The sequence below is a fragment of the Xiphophorus maculatus genome, chromosome 10 (assembly GCF_002775205.1).
Source record: "Xiphophorus maculatus strain JP 163 A chromosome 10, X_maculatus-5.0-male, whole genome shotgun sequence".
Lineage (NCBI taxonomy): Eukaryota > Metazoa > Chordata > Actinopteri > Cyprinodontiformes > Poeciliidae > Xiphophorus > Xiphophorus maculatus.
In genome coordinates, this window is record NC_036452.1 from 22878064 (window position 1) to 22889379 (window position 11316).

The following is an 11316-nucleotide window of genomic DNA, read 5'->3' on the forward strand; positions in this document are numbered from 1 at the left end:
GGAACAAATTATCCTTCATAGCGCCTCAACCCGGGACCATGTCAAGCAACACCATTTTTTTAAAGGTGCGTAAAACTTATTCTTGCGCCTTTGATGCAAAAATGTATGATGCATAAAAAGTATTATTCGTCTTCACTGTAGTAGCTAAGCCCCGCCCTCCTCGTAAAGCTGATCTTAAGCCAATGAGAGTCCTTCGCGCGGAATTTCAAATATTTTTCAAATTCCGATTCTTTCCACGTAGTGAGATTGCTCCGCCAAATTTGTAAACAAAGTAGTCCCTTTAAGGAACCTGTTGTTAAAATGAGAGTTTAAGCGTAAAAAGTAACACACTGTGAAATCACAGCAACATGAAAGAGTAGGTTTGACAAGCAAGTGGGAAATAGCTAACGCTGACATTTCTGTGAGTTTCTGTGCGCGTGAAGTTGTGCGGAGGGATTTCTGCAGCAACATCGCGGAAGAGGACAGAGCACAAGGAACGGCTGTCTGCTGTAGTTAACGTCAAAGACTCGTCGGTAGGTTGAGTGGTCAGTTCTGTTTTTAGCCCCATTATGATGAAATTTTAAAATTAAAAGGTATTCTAGTCTTTAGCAGGTTTACGTTTATGGATAGAAAGACGAGGTACATTTGAACGGATCTACAGGTAAGACGTCACCGGTAATGATTGTTTAACGGAATTTTTTTCCGTGTATAAACTTCGATACGTTAGTCCTTAACGTCAATAGGTAACGTTGTAGCGAAGTGATGAAACTGTACGTGCCCTAAAGGGGCACATTTCGTCTTGTAGCATAATAACCTGCTGAGAATATTTATATTCATGCCTCTTTTTGATAGTTTAGGCCAAAAAGGCGAACTTTTGTGTCGACATTGCACGTGGGCCTTGATACAGTGTTTTAACTCGAGGCTTTACAGCAATAAAGTAAAATACGGCGAAATTGCATTAATTTCTGTTATTTGATTGGCTTCATGCTTCTAAGTTTTTCAATACAATACGCCACATTCCCACCGCTATGTTCAGCTCAAATTTGACTTCTCGTTTTTCACACATTAACTTTGATCTACCTTAACATTCTCAGGTAAACGCTGGAAAAATGCCTCTGCATGGTAAAATAGTGGTTATTAAGAGGAGAGGAGGAGACGGAACCGAGTTTCCTCTGACTGCACCGTGTTTGTTTGGAAGGTGAGCTCAAATAATGAATGTTTTTTATGTTTTTTGTTCTGTTACTTTTTTAGAAGAACTTATAAAACAGCAACGGTTCTTCCCATAGAAATATGGAAGATAAAAGAAGTGTGGATGAATGTTGACATTCATTCTGCATGTCAAGCTCTACATTTCTTACCTATCCCATGTATCCTTCCACTTGTAGCACCCAGCTGTTTGTCTCTCATCCTCTAAATATGAATCAATAGTTCTGTCGTGGAAAAAAAAACTATTTCCAAGCACTGTTCAAGTGAAATCACTCAGTCAGGTTTATTCATATATTGTTCACAATACAGAGAAGCTTGTAGGACAATCAGTAATGAAGCAGGTCTGGATGAAAAGCTCTGCAGGCAGAGAAACACATGAGTTTTATACAAAAGTAAGGGATCCTAACCATAGGAAACAGACTGGTTCCCATGCAGCTTTGAAAAACAACGCCCAACCTTGTACATGTAACCACAATAGTTTAACTTGGTGGGAATATACAGGAACTTAGAATAAACATATAGCAATACAACTAGCAGTTGTGACCTTACTTTAATTTTTCCACTGCACCTTCCATCCAGTTATTTATCCTTTGTCTCTCTGAGTCCGTTTCTGCCGCCGTCTGTCCATCTTAGCTTTCTTTTCATCCTTTCACTTTGTGATTTTCACAGCTGTACAAATATCAAAAATGTGCATTTTTGACAACAAGGAAAGCATAGAATCTCACTTTTGAGGAACCAGAAACACAAGTTCTGTTCCTGTTGTCAAGGCGAGCGAATATACAATCAGCTTTGTCTAATGGAGTGAATAGTTTTTATTTATATTTGTGGTCTTATTTTAATTGTAAATCTTATGCACATATGTACACATCTTACAATTTATTTTAAATTACCTGCACAGTTGCACATTTCTTTTGATTTATTTTTTTCTTGGAAACAGTAAAAATATATATATATATATATTTTAGTTGTCTATTTTTAAATTATTTGTAGTATTATTTTAAATGTGACCTTTAGATGTATTTTTTGCTGTCCATTACATTTCACTGTAAACATATTGAAATGCTCCTCTCGTTGACGTGTTCTCCTCTGGTCTTGCAGGAAGACCGAATGCGACATTCGTATTCAGCTTCCTCAGGTTTCCAAGGAGCACTGCAGAATTGACTTGAATGAAAACAAAGAGGTGAATGCGCCTGCAAATATCGTTTGTTCTGTCTTTACTCGGTCGTGTTGGATGTACTTTGCGCTGACTGTTCTTTGCCTCCCCCAGATCATTTTGACCAATCTGAGCTCAGCCAATCCGACCCGTGTCAACGGCGAGGCTCTGAGTCAGTCTGAGCGCTTGAAGCACGGTGATGTGATAACTATTGTCGATCGTTCTTTCAGGTAAGCAGGAAGTGAAAATGTTGCAGTAGGACTAAAAATATTAGATATGATTTTTTATGTCTTTCTTATTTTGTCAGGTTTCTTTCTAACCCTTACTGAGCAGATCAGTGGTGGCCATTTATCAGCAGTGATATTATAACGTGGACATGTGTGCAATTAGCTTGCACAGAAATGAATTGATTTGTTTCAAAATGATGCTCTGACATAAAACCCGGTGAAAACACAGAGCTTAATGTGATCATGCTTCAATTTCCATCAACCTGATGAGGAATTGTGTGATTTTTTTTTTTTTTTTCGACAATATTTCAGGTTTGAGTATGCGCCTACACAAACACCGAAGAAGAGGTCGTCTTCTGGGGCCAAGTCTGAAACCGTTAAGGTGATTTTAGCTTTTTATATTCTATCAACATTGCCTGGCAATTAACACATTTTTGAGTCTTCACTTCTGATAAATCAAATGTCATTTAGAGATATTTTAATGTGTTTAGGTTGCCGCGGACGCAGGAGAAAAGAGAATCTCTGAGGTCTCTACAGGTAACACTGTTAACCTTCAAGCCCATGTTTGTGCTGCACATTTGGTTGGTAGTAGATTAAAATTTACCAATCTAAAAATAAAAATCCAAACACAAGATGACAAGTATTAGCAGGTTCTTTCTCGGTTTGCATGGAATGAGAAATTAGTCACTTAATAAAAGAAGACAGTTAAATGTTTGTGTTCAGTATTTATTTCTGACTTGAATGGAAGTGCTTCTTGAAGATAAATATCTTTGCTTTTCCACATTCTGCTGGGATTTTAACTATCGGTGAGTTGGGCTTTTAGTTACTGACTTAACTCGCAGACATTTCTGCATTCATTTTACAAACAGGATATTTCACAGCTTTTGGGGACTCCGTTGCCTTAAATGGAGGGTTGAAATTGGCTGTGTTAAAACAGCAACAAGATTTTATATATATATATTAAAAAAAACAGAATAAAGGTTCACAATCAATGTGTGTAAGAACTTTTTCAGTGCAGAATTTGTATAGTTTTTGAAACTGAGGTCATTAAGTAAAGTTATTTTTATATATTTTTAACACTTTTGCAACTTTTGTATGAACATACATATTCTGATGAGGCTGCTACTCTTGAATTTCTATTACACTAAGAATATTTTTATTCCTTTTTTCTTTTATTCCTGAAATATTGGTATTGTATTCCGTTTTAGATTTCTTTACATATTTCAAATGGTTTTAAAATTGAAAGATATAAACTTTTTAGTGGGTTTTGTCTCAGTTGCATCATTGTCATTTCATAACAATGGTGTGTAATTGAATATATTCCCTTTCTATAATGAGTAGAGTGCCTTATTGCAAATTAGGAACTGATTAAACATGGAACACATCTATGTGATGTGTTAATCTAACTATGATGTTGGATTGCTTTGTCCAACACAAGTAAGCCACTGCAGTGGTGCAGGTTCTCAATAGTAGACGATCCAAACGTGTCCCAAACTATGAAATTGAAATTTTGCTCACATGTCCCAAAATGTGACTTAAAAGACTGCGGTAAAGCTAGCCGCCTTTTCGAAAATGACAGTAAAGCCGGCCCGCACTACTATATGTGGTTATGTTTATTCAGTTAAAAATGTTAACTACTAAAAAAACATAACTCACCTCCAAATCATAGTGCATATTTTGAAATGAAACATCAGATGTGGTTGACATTTGCTGGTTGTGTTCTAGAGGTGACCCTCTTCCACCCAGAAGTGACAGATGTTACTGAAACAGAGAGTTTTTCAGCAATGTGTATGTCAACTTTGGTAAAACTAAAAGGCTTTTATTTTGAAATTAAACATCAGATGGTGACATTTTCTAGTTGTGTTCTAGAGGTGTCCCTCTTCCACCCAGAAGTGACAGATGTTACTGGAAACAGAGTTTTTAAGCAATAAGCACAGCAATTTAGGGGGAAAAAATAAAAGCGTGCTCTTTTAACAGGCTTTTATTTTGGAATTAAACATTTGTTGTGGTTGCCATTTGCTGGTTGTGTTCTAGAGGTGTCCCTCTGTCACCCAGAAGTGAGCGAAGTCAATGGAAACAGAGAGTTTTCAGCATTGCTTAATGTCCCCAATTATTTCCAATACATTATTTCTTTTTGTAACTGCATAAATACAAAGTCTAAACATGAAGCCGCTGGAAATCTACTTGCAGTAGATCAAACATGAACCGGATGTGCGCTTTTATTGTGAAAACATCACGTAAATGTGTGTACCGTAATGTCTTGAGCTGTCGGAAAAGCCCTCGTGTGCGGGGCTTTTCGAAGAGGCGGCTAGCTTTACTGCAGTCTTAAACTTCACTTGGAATGACGAGTCAGGGCTGCAGAGCAGGTTTTACAAAGATGAATTCCACCTCTGTTTTTCTGTGTTCAACATGGTTGTTTTGAGTACCGTTCTATTTGGTAAGAACAATTAAATGGAAAATAATGTTTCACAGTAACTTTGACATGTAAAAATATATTTTTATTTTCTTTTTTAGACCCTCATCTCAAAGATGGAGCTAACTATAACAACATCCAGCGATCCTTGGAGAAAACCTTGGAATTGGAGTCCCAGAAAGATGAGAAGAACTCTCCATTCAATGATCTGTGTCAAATGATCAAAAAGTCGTTGGATGTCAAGACACCTCGCAAGTCTTCCACAAATGTGGTTCAGACACCGTCCTCAAAGTTCTGCACGCCGAGACCGGGTCCAGTTGTCAAGAAGAGTGAAAAAGGGGTCGTTTTCATACCCAAGAAGGAAGAAGATCCCAAATGTAAAACCCCAGAGATTGCTAAGAAACAGGGAAAGACCTTCCAGGTTCCTTCTGCTGAGGGCCCTGGACCCACAGTGGAAGAAGCTGGAAAGTCTGAAGGTACTTCACAGCAGAGAAGAATCTCAACTCCTCAGAAATTCACAGCCTCAGAGGTTATTGAGCAAACAACGGCTTCAGGCTCTAAGTCACCGGTCAGAAGGAGAAGCAAAGAATGCACACCGGCTAAATCTGGCGTGTCCATGGAGCAAGAAGGACAAGCTGGAAAATCTCCCAAACTGGAAAATCCACCAAAAAGATCTCCTAAAAACTCAGGATCTGCTGAAAAAGGTTTTGTTCCTTTTACTTTTTTGGATTAGCTCATACAAAACAATTAGTTGAGTACCACAGCTTGCGTTTAAGTTCATGTAAAGATTTATGTTTTTTCTTAGCGAAAATGTCCAAAAAACGCAAGAGCGAGGAGCTTGGGAAAGACCTGCCGATACCAAACCTGAAAAGGAAACGAGTTTCCTTCGGAGACCACCTCAGCCCAGAGTTATTTGACAAACGCCTGCCACCTGACTCTCCACTGCGTAAAGGGGCCAGTCCAAGGAGGAGCCTATCTCTCTATAAACCCAAATTGTCTCTTCTTAGGAGAGTTTCTGTCATTGGGTTGCTAAAGGTTAGTGAAAACTTTTTCTTCTTGAAGCTGTTGTTTTAGGTCATAAAAGTGTATTTAAAATGTTTTAAAATTTTTCCTTAGGAGCAGAGGACCCCGTCACCTAAGTTCAAAAAGAGTGCTTCTCCCAAGACTCCAACAGGGAAGGCATCACCAAAATCAAGGTCCACTTCCCCTGCTGAGAAGTCTCCCAGGTCCAAGTCAGCTTCACCCAAAGCCACACCTGGAAAAAAGTCTCCCAAGGCGACAAGTCCAGCTCAGACGTCTCCTAAATCCAGGTCCGCTTCTCCCAAGGCGACAAGTCCAGCTCAGAAGACTCCTAAATCCAGGTCCGCTTCTCCCAAGGCGACAAGTCCAGCTCAGAAGACTCCTAAATCCAGGTCCGCTTCTCCCAAGGCGACAAGTCCAGCTCAGACGTCTCCTAAATCCAGGTCCGCTTCTCCCAAGGCGACAAGTCCAGCTCAGAAGACTCCTAAATCCAGGTCCGCTTCTCCCAAGGCGACAAGTCCAGCTCAGAAGACTCCTAAATCCAGGTCCGCTTCTCCCAAGGCCTTGACCAGCACAACACCAGTGAAAACACCTTTGAATTCAGGCATCCAAACCCCGTCCGTCCAAGGTCGCTTCTCTGTCTCACGTATCAGGACCCCCTCTCCAACTACAGCAGTCGCTCAACAGATGCCTTTGCTTGCTGGTACCCCAAAAATCCCTCTCAGGAGGAAGAGCATGAAGAATGCATCACGTAGGACTTCAGGTGTTGCCAGGAGTGCAGTAAAAGTCTTTCAGAGACGAAGTGGCATTTCACGGGCATCAATGAAAGGTGTGTTATATGCTGAAGTATGAAAGTAACTTTTGCTTCCTTGTGAGTACTATGGAAAGAACTTTGAGCTACTCAAAGCAGTCATATTTGTTCATTATTTGTGTTTCATTGACTCTCCAGTTCAAAGTTCCTGGGCAAATATTGTAAAATTTGGACAAATTAAGACGTCAGCTGTTGCTCCAGCTGTAAAGAAGATCATACAGAAACCCCTGAAGAAGGTTGTGCCCAAACAACAGGTTTGTTCTTTAGATTGATCTATTCAAACTGTTGTAAAACCATAAAACCACAACTACTGCTGAAGTGTCTGGGTTTTTTCCCCTTTCAATCTTTCAGACCCCTGCCAGGAAGCTAAAAGACCATATGAGCACTGGACATGCAGATTCCCCTGCCACCATCCTTGTTGGGAGAGCTCACAAAAGAACCATTGTACATCCAACTGGAGCTGCACCAAAAGTGGTCATGAATCCTGCACTGTTCAAAAAGGACATGAAAATGGATGACGATTTAACAGGTAGCTGTAGCTTTCTGTGTCACCACAGATCACATGTTGTGGATTTCAGTTTTGCAACTGACTGTATCTTTGAATTTCAGGACTCTCTGAGATGTTCAAAACTCCTGTAAATGAGAAGAGAAGAAGGTCTTTGGTCAGTGAGAGCAGTGCCAAGAAGACGCCAATAGCGACTTCTTCTATGGTGGAACCGTCGGTGCTGAACACCCCAGAGGAGCCAGGTAATTTGGCCTTTCAGGTGACGCTATTGGCGTATTGAAGCAGACTAAAATCATAATTATTTTTGCCAAAACTGGTTAAGGGCTGAAGGTGTTCAAAAATTTTACTTGCCTTTCAGATGAAATGATGGTGTCTCCACTGAGTTTAGCGTCTACAGTAAAGAGTCAAAGGTACAACAGCGAGGCAGTCCAGCGCCTTCTCAGTGGGGGTGAAGAAGCAAGTTTTGTCTGTGATGCTCCTGCCTCGGAAGTTTGTTCAGAGTCTAAACACACAGATCCAAAGGCGGGCTCTGTTAAAACTCCCAAACAGAAGCCAGAATTGCCCGTCTGTCTCACTGGAATCAAGAGGATCATGAAAACACCAAGACAGAAGGCTGAGCCCATTGACGATTTGAGAGGAAAACTCTTGAAAACTCCAAAACAGAAACCTGTGCAGCAGGAATGTCTCACTGGAATCAAGAGGATCATGAAGACACCAAGACAGAAAGCCGAACCTTTAGAGGACATCCGAGGAAATCTTTTGGTAACTCCTAAACAGAAAACTGAGCAACCAGAGTGTCTCACTGGGGTCAAACGCATCTTTGCAACTCCGAAGCAGAAGGTGGAACCTCTTGAAGACCTTTGGGGAAAACTGTTGAAGACTCCAAATGTCAGACAGAGCTCTGACGTCAGCTTGGATGGTGTTAAGGAGCTTCTCCAGACACCAATTCACCAGTCCCAGATGCTGGGTCTTGCGACTGTTGAGAGAATGATGAAGACGCCCAAAGAGAAGACTGCTCCAGTTGTGGATGTGGTTGGTATGAAGAGGTTACCAAGAACTCCCAAACAGAAGGGTGAACCCGTAGAAGACAACTTTGGCATCAAAAGGTTGATGAAATCCCCAAGACTGAGAGGAAATCCACCAGTGGAAGACTTTGAGGGAGTTCAGGAGCTCATGGAGGAGCCAGTGACCTACCTGACAGAGCAGCGGCCAGAAAAGGTAATAATTGGAGCATGAACAATTGTAATGAATTATGAAAAATCTTTATATTGAGTATTTTGTCAAATGAATTTGTCTTATTGCTCTGTTTTAACAAGTATCTCTTGCCTTTCACATTTGTAGCCATCAGATGCCATGGAAACGCAACCTCAAAGTGTCATAGAGAGCAATACAACTTCTGCCAGCGCTTCTCTTGAAAAAAAATCTGTTCGGGGTAGGAGGGCAAAAGCTGTGGAACCAGAACAAGAGGAAACAAAAGAACTGCCGGAACCTTCTCAAAATGCCGTGGTGTCTGCACCAGCTAGAGGAAGAAGAGGAAAGAAATCTGAGACCAAAGCACCACCTGCTGTTAGACACACAAGAGGCAGGAATGCAGAAGTCCCTGAAAGCAGAGATGTTGAAGAAAGTCTCCCAGAGTCTCCAAAAGTTGCTATGAAAAGACGAAGACCTATCAAAAGAGCCCAAGAGGAGGCAATAGAGATTGAGCAGAATCCTGCTGTTGAAGAGGTAGTGACCCCAGAACCTGAGATCGATTCAATGCCAGCCATTGATGTGCATGGAGGTCCAGCACTTGTAGAGAAAGCAGTGCTGAAGCCCAAACGAGGAAGAAAACTCAAACAATCTGAAGAACTGGCACAGCAGGAGCAGAACCTTCCTAAGAGTGAGTCATTTTTCAATGCATAATTTCCTTTTTAATCGCTTATGACATTAACTGTTTACACCTGTTTAGTTTAGAAATATTGATACCGTTATACTGACTTTAATCTTATTTTCAGATGCAGATAAAGACAAGAGTGTTAACTCATCAGACGCTGAGCATGTGAAGCTACCTGAAGAAAAGAATGCAAATACGGAAGTTGCAGAAACTAGCTTGACTCAGAAGAAATCTGTGAGAGGCAAAAGAGCTAAACCTGTGGAGGCTAAAGAAGCTCAGAAAGCTGAGGAGACCTCCAATAGGCCTGTTCCTCCTCCAGTCAGAGGAAGGAGAGGAAACAAGATGGAAGCAACAGCATCTCCTGCTGTTAAACGGAACACAAGAACCAGAAATGCAAAGTCTCAAAACACTGTTGATCAGCCAGCTGTTGAAGCACAAGCGATAACTGAGATTTCCAATGAAGCCGTGATCCCTCAAATATCAGAGAAGTCCAATGAAAAGACAACTGACCGTGTAAGCTCAGTACAAGTGACAACCAAGCCACTCAGAGGGAAAAAAGCTAAAGTAACATCCACTGAACCTGAGAAAGATGAATGTCCTGCTGCAAATGCTGAAACTCCTCAAGTCATTCCTTCTGTTGGTAAACCCAGGAGAGGAAGAAAAGCCAAACCTGATGTTGAGGAGCCAACTGAGGTGGCAGAAGACACCTGTCTCCCTGTGGAGACCAAGCCTCCAACAAGGGCTAAAAGAGGAAGACGTGCTCTCCTGAAAGAGGACAAACAGATTGAGGATGACACGGTGACTTCACAGGAGCCACCTAAGAAATCACGGAGAACAAGAAAACCCGAGCAAGAGCCTCTAAAAACAAAGGAAGACACTGTGGTCCCAGAAAAGGAACCTAGTTCTGAACAAAGTTCTGGTGCTGCAAAGCCCAGGAGAGGAGGACGGAAAGCTAAAGCAGATGCTGTGAAGCCCTCAGTACTAACTGACAGTACAGAGAAACCAAAACGAGGCAGAAAAGGAGAACCAATCCCTCAGGAGACTGTCCCTGCCAAGAACCCTGAACATCAAGAGATCTCTGTACCATCTCCTCAGGTCCATAAACCTAATCGGGCAACACCGGTGAAAAGCAAGGTTTCACAAACTGCTCCAGCTAAGAGAGGCCGCCGGGGTGCAGCTCTTCTTCTGGTGGAACCCAAACAAGAACCTGCTTCAGAACCAGTCGTACCAGCAAAAAGAGGAAGACGGGTTGCGGCAAAGCCCAAAGCGGACGATGGGGCCAGTGGTGAGGCAAATCCCACCGAAAGCTCGAAGGATGACGCCCAAGACCCAAAGATGACCACAAAGGCAGTCAAATTTAAAAAATACCTGGAAAGCCATGAAATTCCAAAAGCTACGTTGGTGAAGGCCGTTCGAGGCAGGAAGACGAAAGCTCCAGACCAGGCTGACGCTAGAGGTAAAGACGGAACAAAGGAGGCCAGCAGCACAGAAGAGAAGACTCTCTCGCATGACGTCGTCGAGCCCGCCAAGAGAGGACGGCGAGGAGCGAAGGTTGCAGAGGTGGTGGCGGAAGACATTGGAGCACAGAAAAAAAACCGACGGGGGAGATCAGCAAAGAAATGACTGTTTTGTAAATACTTTTCATCCTAATTACGGTTTCCCCAAATGTTTTTGTTATTCCAAATTTTAGGTGTGAAGGCATTGTAGTAGGTAGTTTTATCTTCTCAAAATTAAGCACTGCCAGTTCTTCAGGGATTTTGTTTTCTTTTAACCCTTTCATATTTTTTGTATGGTTTTACAAATATAATTTTGTCGCTGTGGCAAAAAATTCATTAAATTTTTTTGACTACAGTACAATTGTGCAATGGTCTCCTTTTTTATTTACTGCTAAATGGTTCTCAAGGTGCATCAGACATGATAGTTTTGAAAGCTTTTGTATAAAATGTCAATATAATTTAGGTCAAAACAATATTAGAAAATCATGAGGTGTTAAATATTATAGTGGTGTCATTCTGATTAATCTTAGCTGTGTTTCCAGAATTATTTTGTGCCTTTAGCATTAGGCTCCAAACAGACTTAATCTGGCCACACTTGGAATATGTCAGCATACCGACACTATGGTCTGGTGT

At 41.4% G+C, this 11316-nt stretch overlaps 1 protein-coding gene across 3 annotated transcripts; it reads left to right on the top strand.

Annotated features, from left to right (window-relative positions):
• Positions 1–485: 485 nt before the first annotated feature.
• Positions 486–11038, top strand: LOC102222551 (proliferation marker protein Ki-67-like). 3 transcript variants are annotated; one of them, XM_023341362.1, is made up of 16 exons: positions 486–640; positions 1074–1177; positions 2284–2365; positions 2453–2568; positions 2878–2947; positions 3057–3102; positions 5080–5682; positions 5784–6013; positions 6095–6508; positions 6560–6827; positions 6948–7063; positions 7161–7338; positions 7419–7556; positions 7673–8532; positions 8656–9193; positions 9309–11038. In XM_023341362.1, the coding sequence occupies exons 2-16, from the start codon at positions 1089–1091 to the stop codon at positions 10808–10810; spliced, it is 5250 nt and encodes a 1749-aa protein (XP_023197130.1). In that variant the 5' UTR covers positions 486–640; positions 1074–1088; the 3' UTR covers positions 10811–11038. The 3 variants fall into 3 exon arrangements, with proteins under 3 accessions (XP_023197130.1, XP_023197129.1, XP_023197128.1); XM_023341361.1 differs by having other exon boundaries at positions 6095–6282; positions 6334–6827; XM_023341360.1 differs by having other exon boundaries at positions 6095–6827.
• Positions 11039–11316: the final 278 nt, after the last annotated feature.

What these genes read in the sequence shown, in the direction of transcription:
- LOC102222551 (XM_023341360.1), top strand. Translation starts at nt 1,089, where the DNA reads ATGCCTCTGCATGGTAAAATAGTGGTTATTAAGAGGAGAGGAGGAGAC. An exon ending in CTCAGGATCTGCTGAAAAAG is followed by an intron (nt 5,683 to 5,783) that starts GTTTTGTTCCTT and finishes GTTTTTTCTTAG; the next exon opens with CGAAAATGTCCAAAAAACGC. An exon ending in CAGAGCAGCGGCCAGAAAAG is followed by an intron (nt 8,533 to 8,655) that starts GTAATAATTGGA and finishes TCACATTTGTAG; the next exon opens with CCATCAGATGCCATGGAAAC.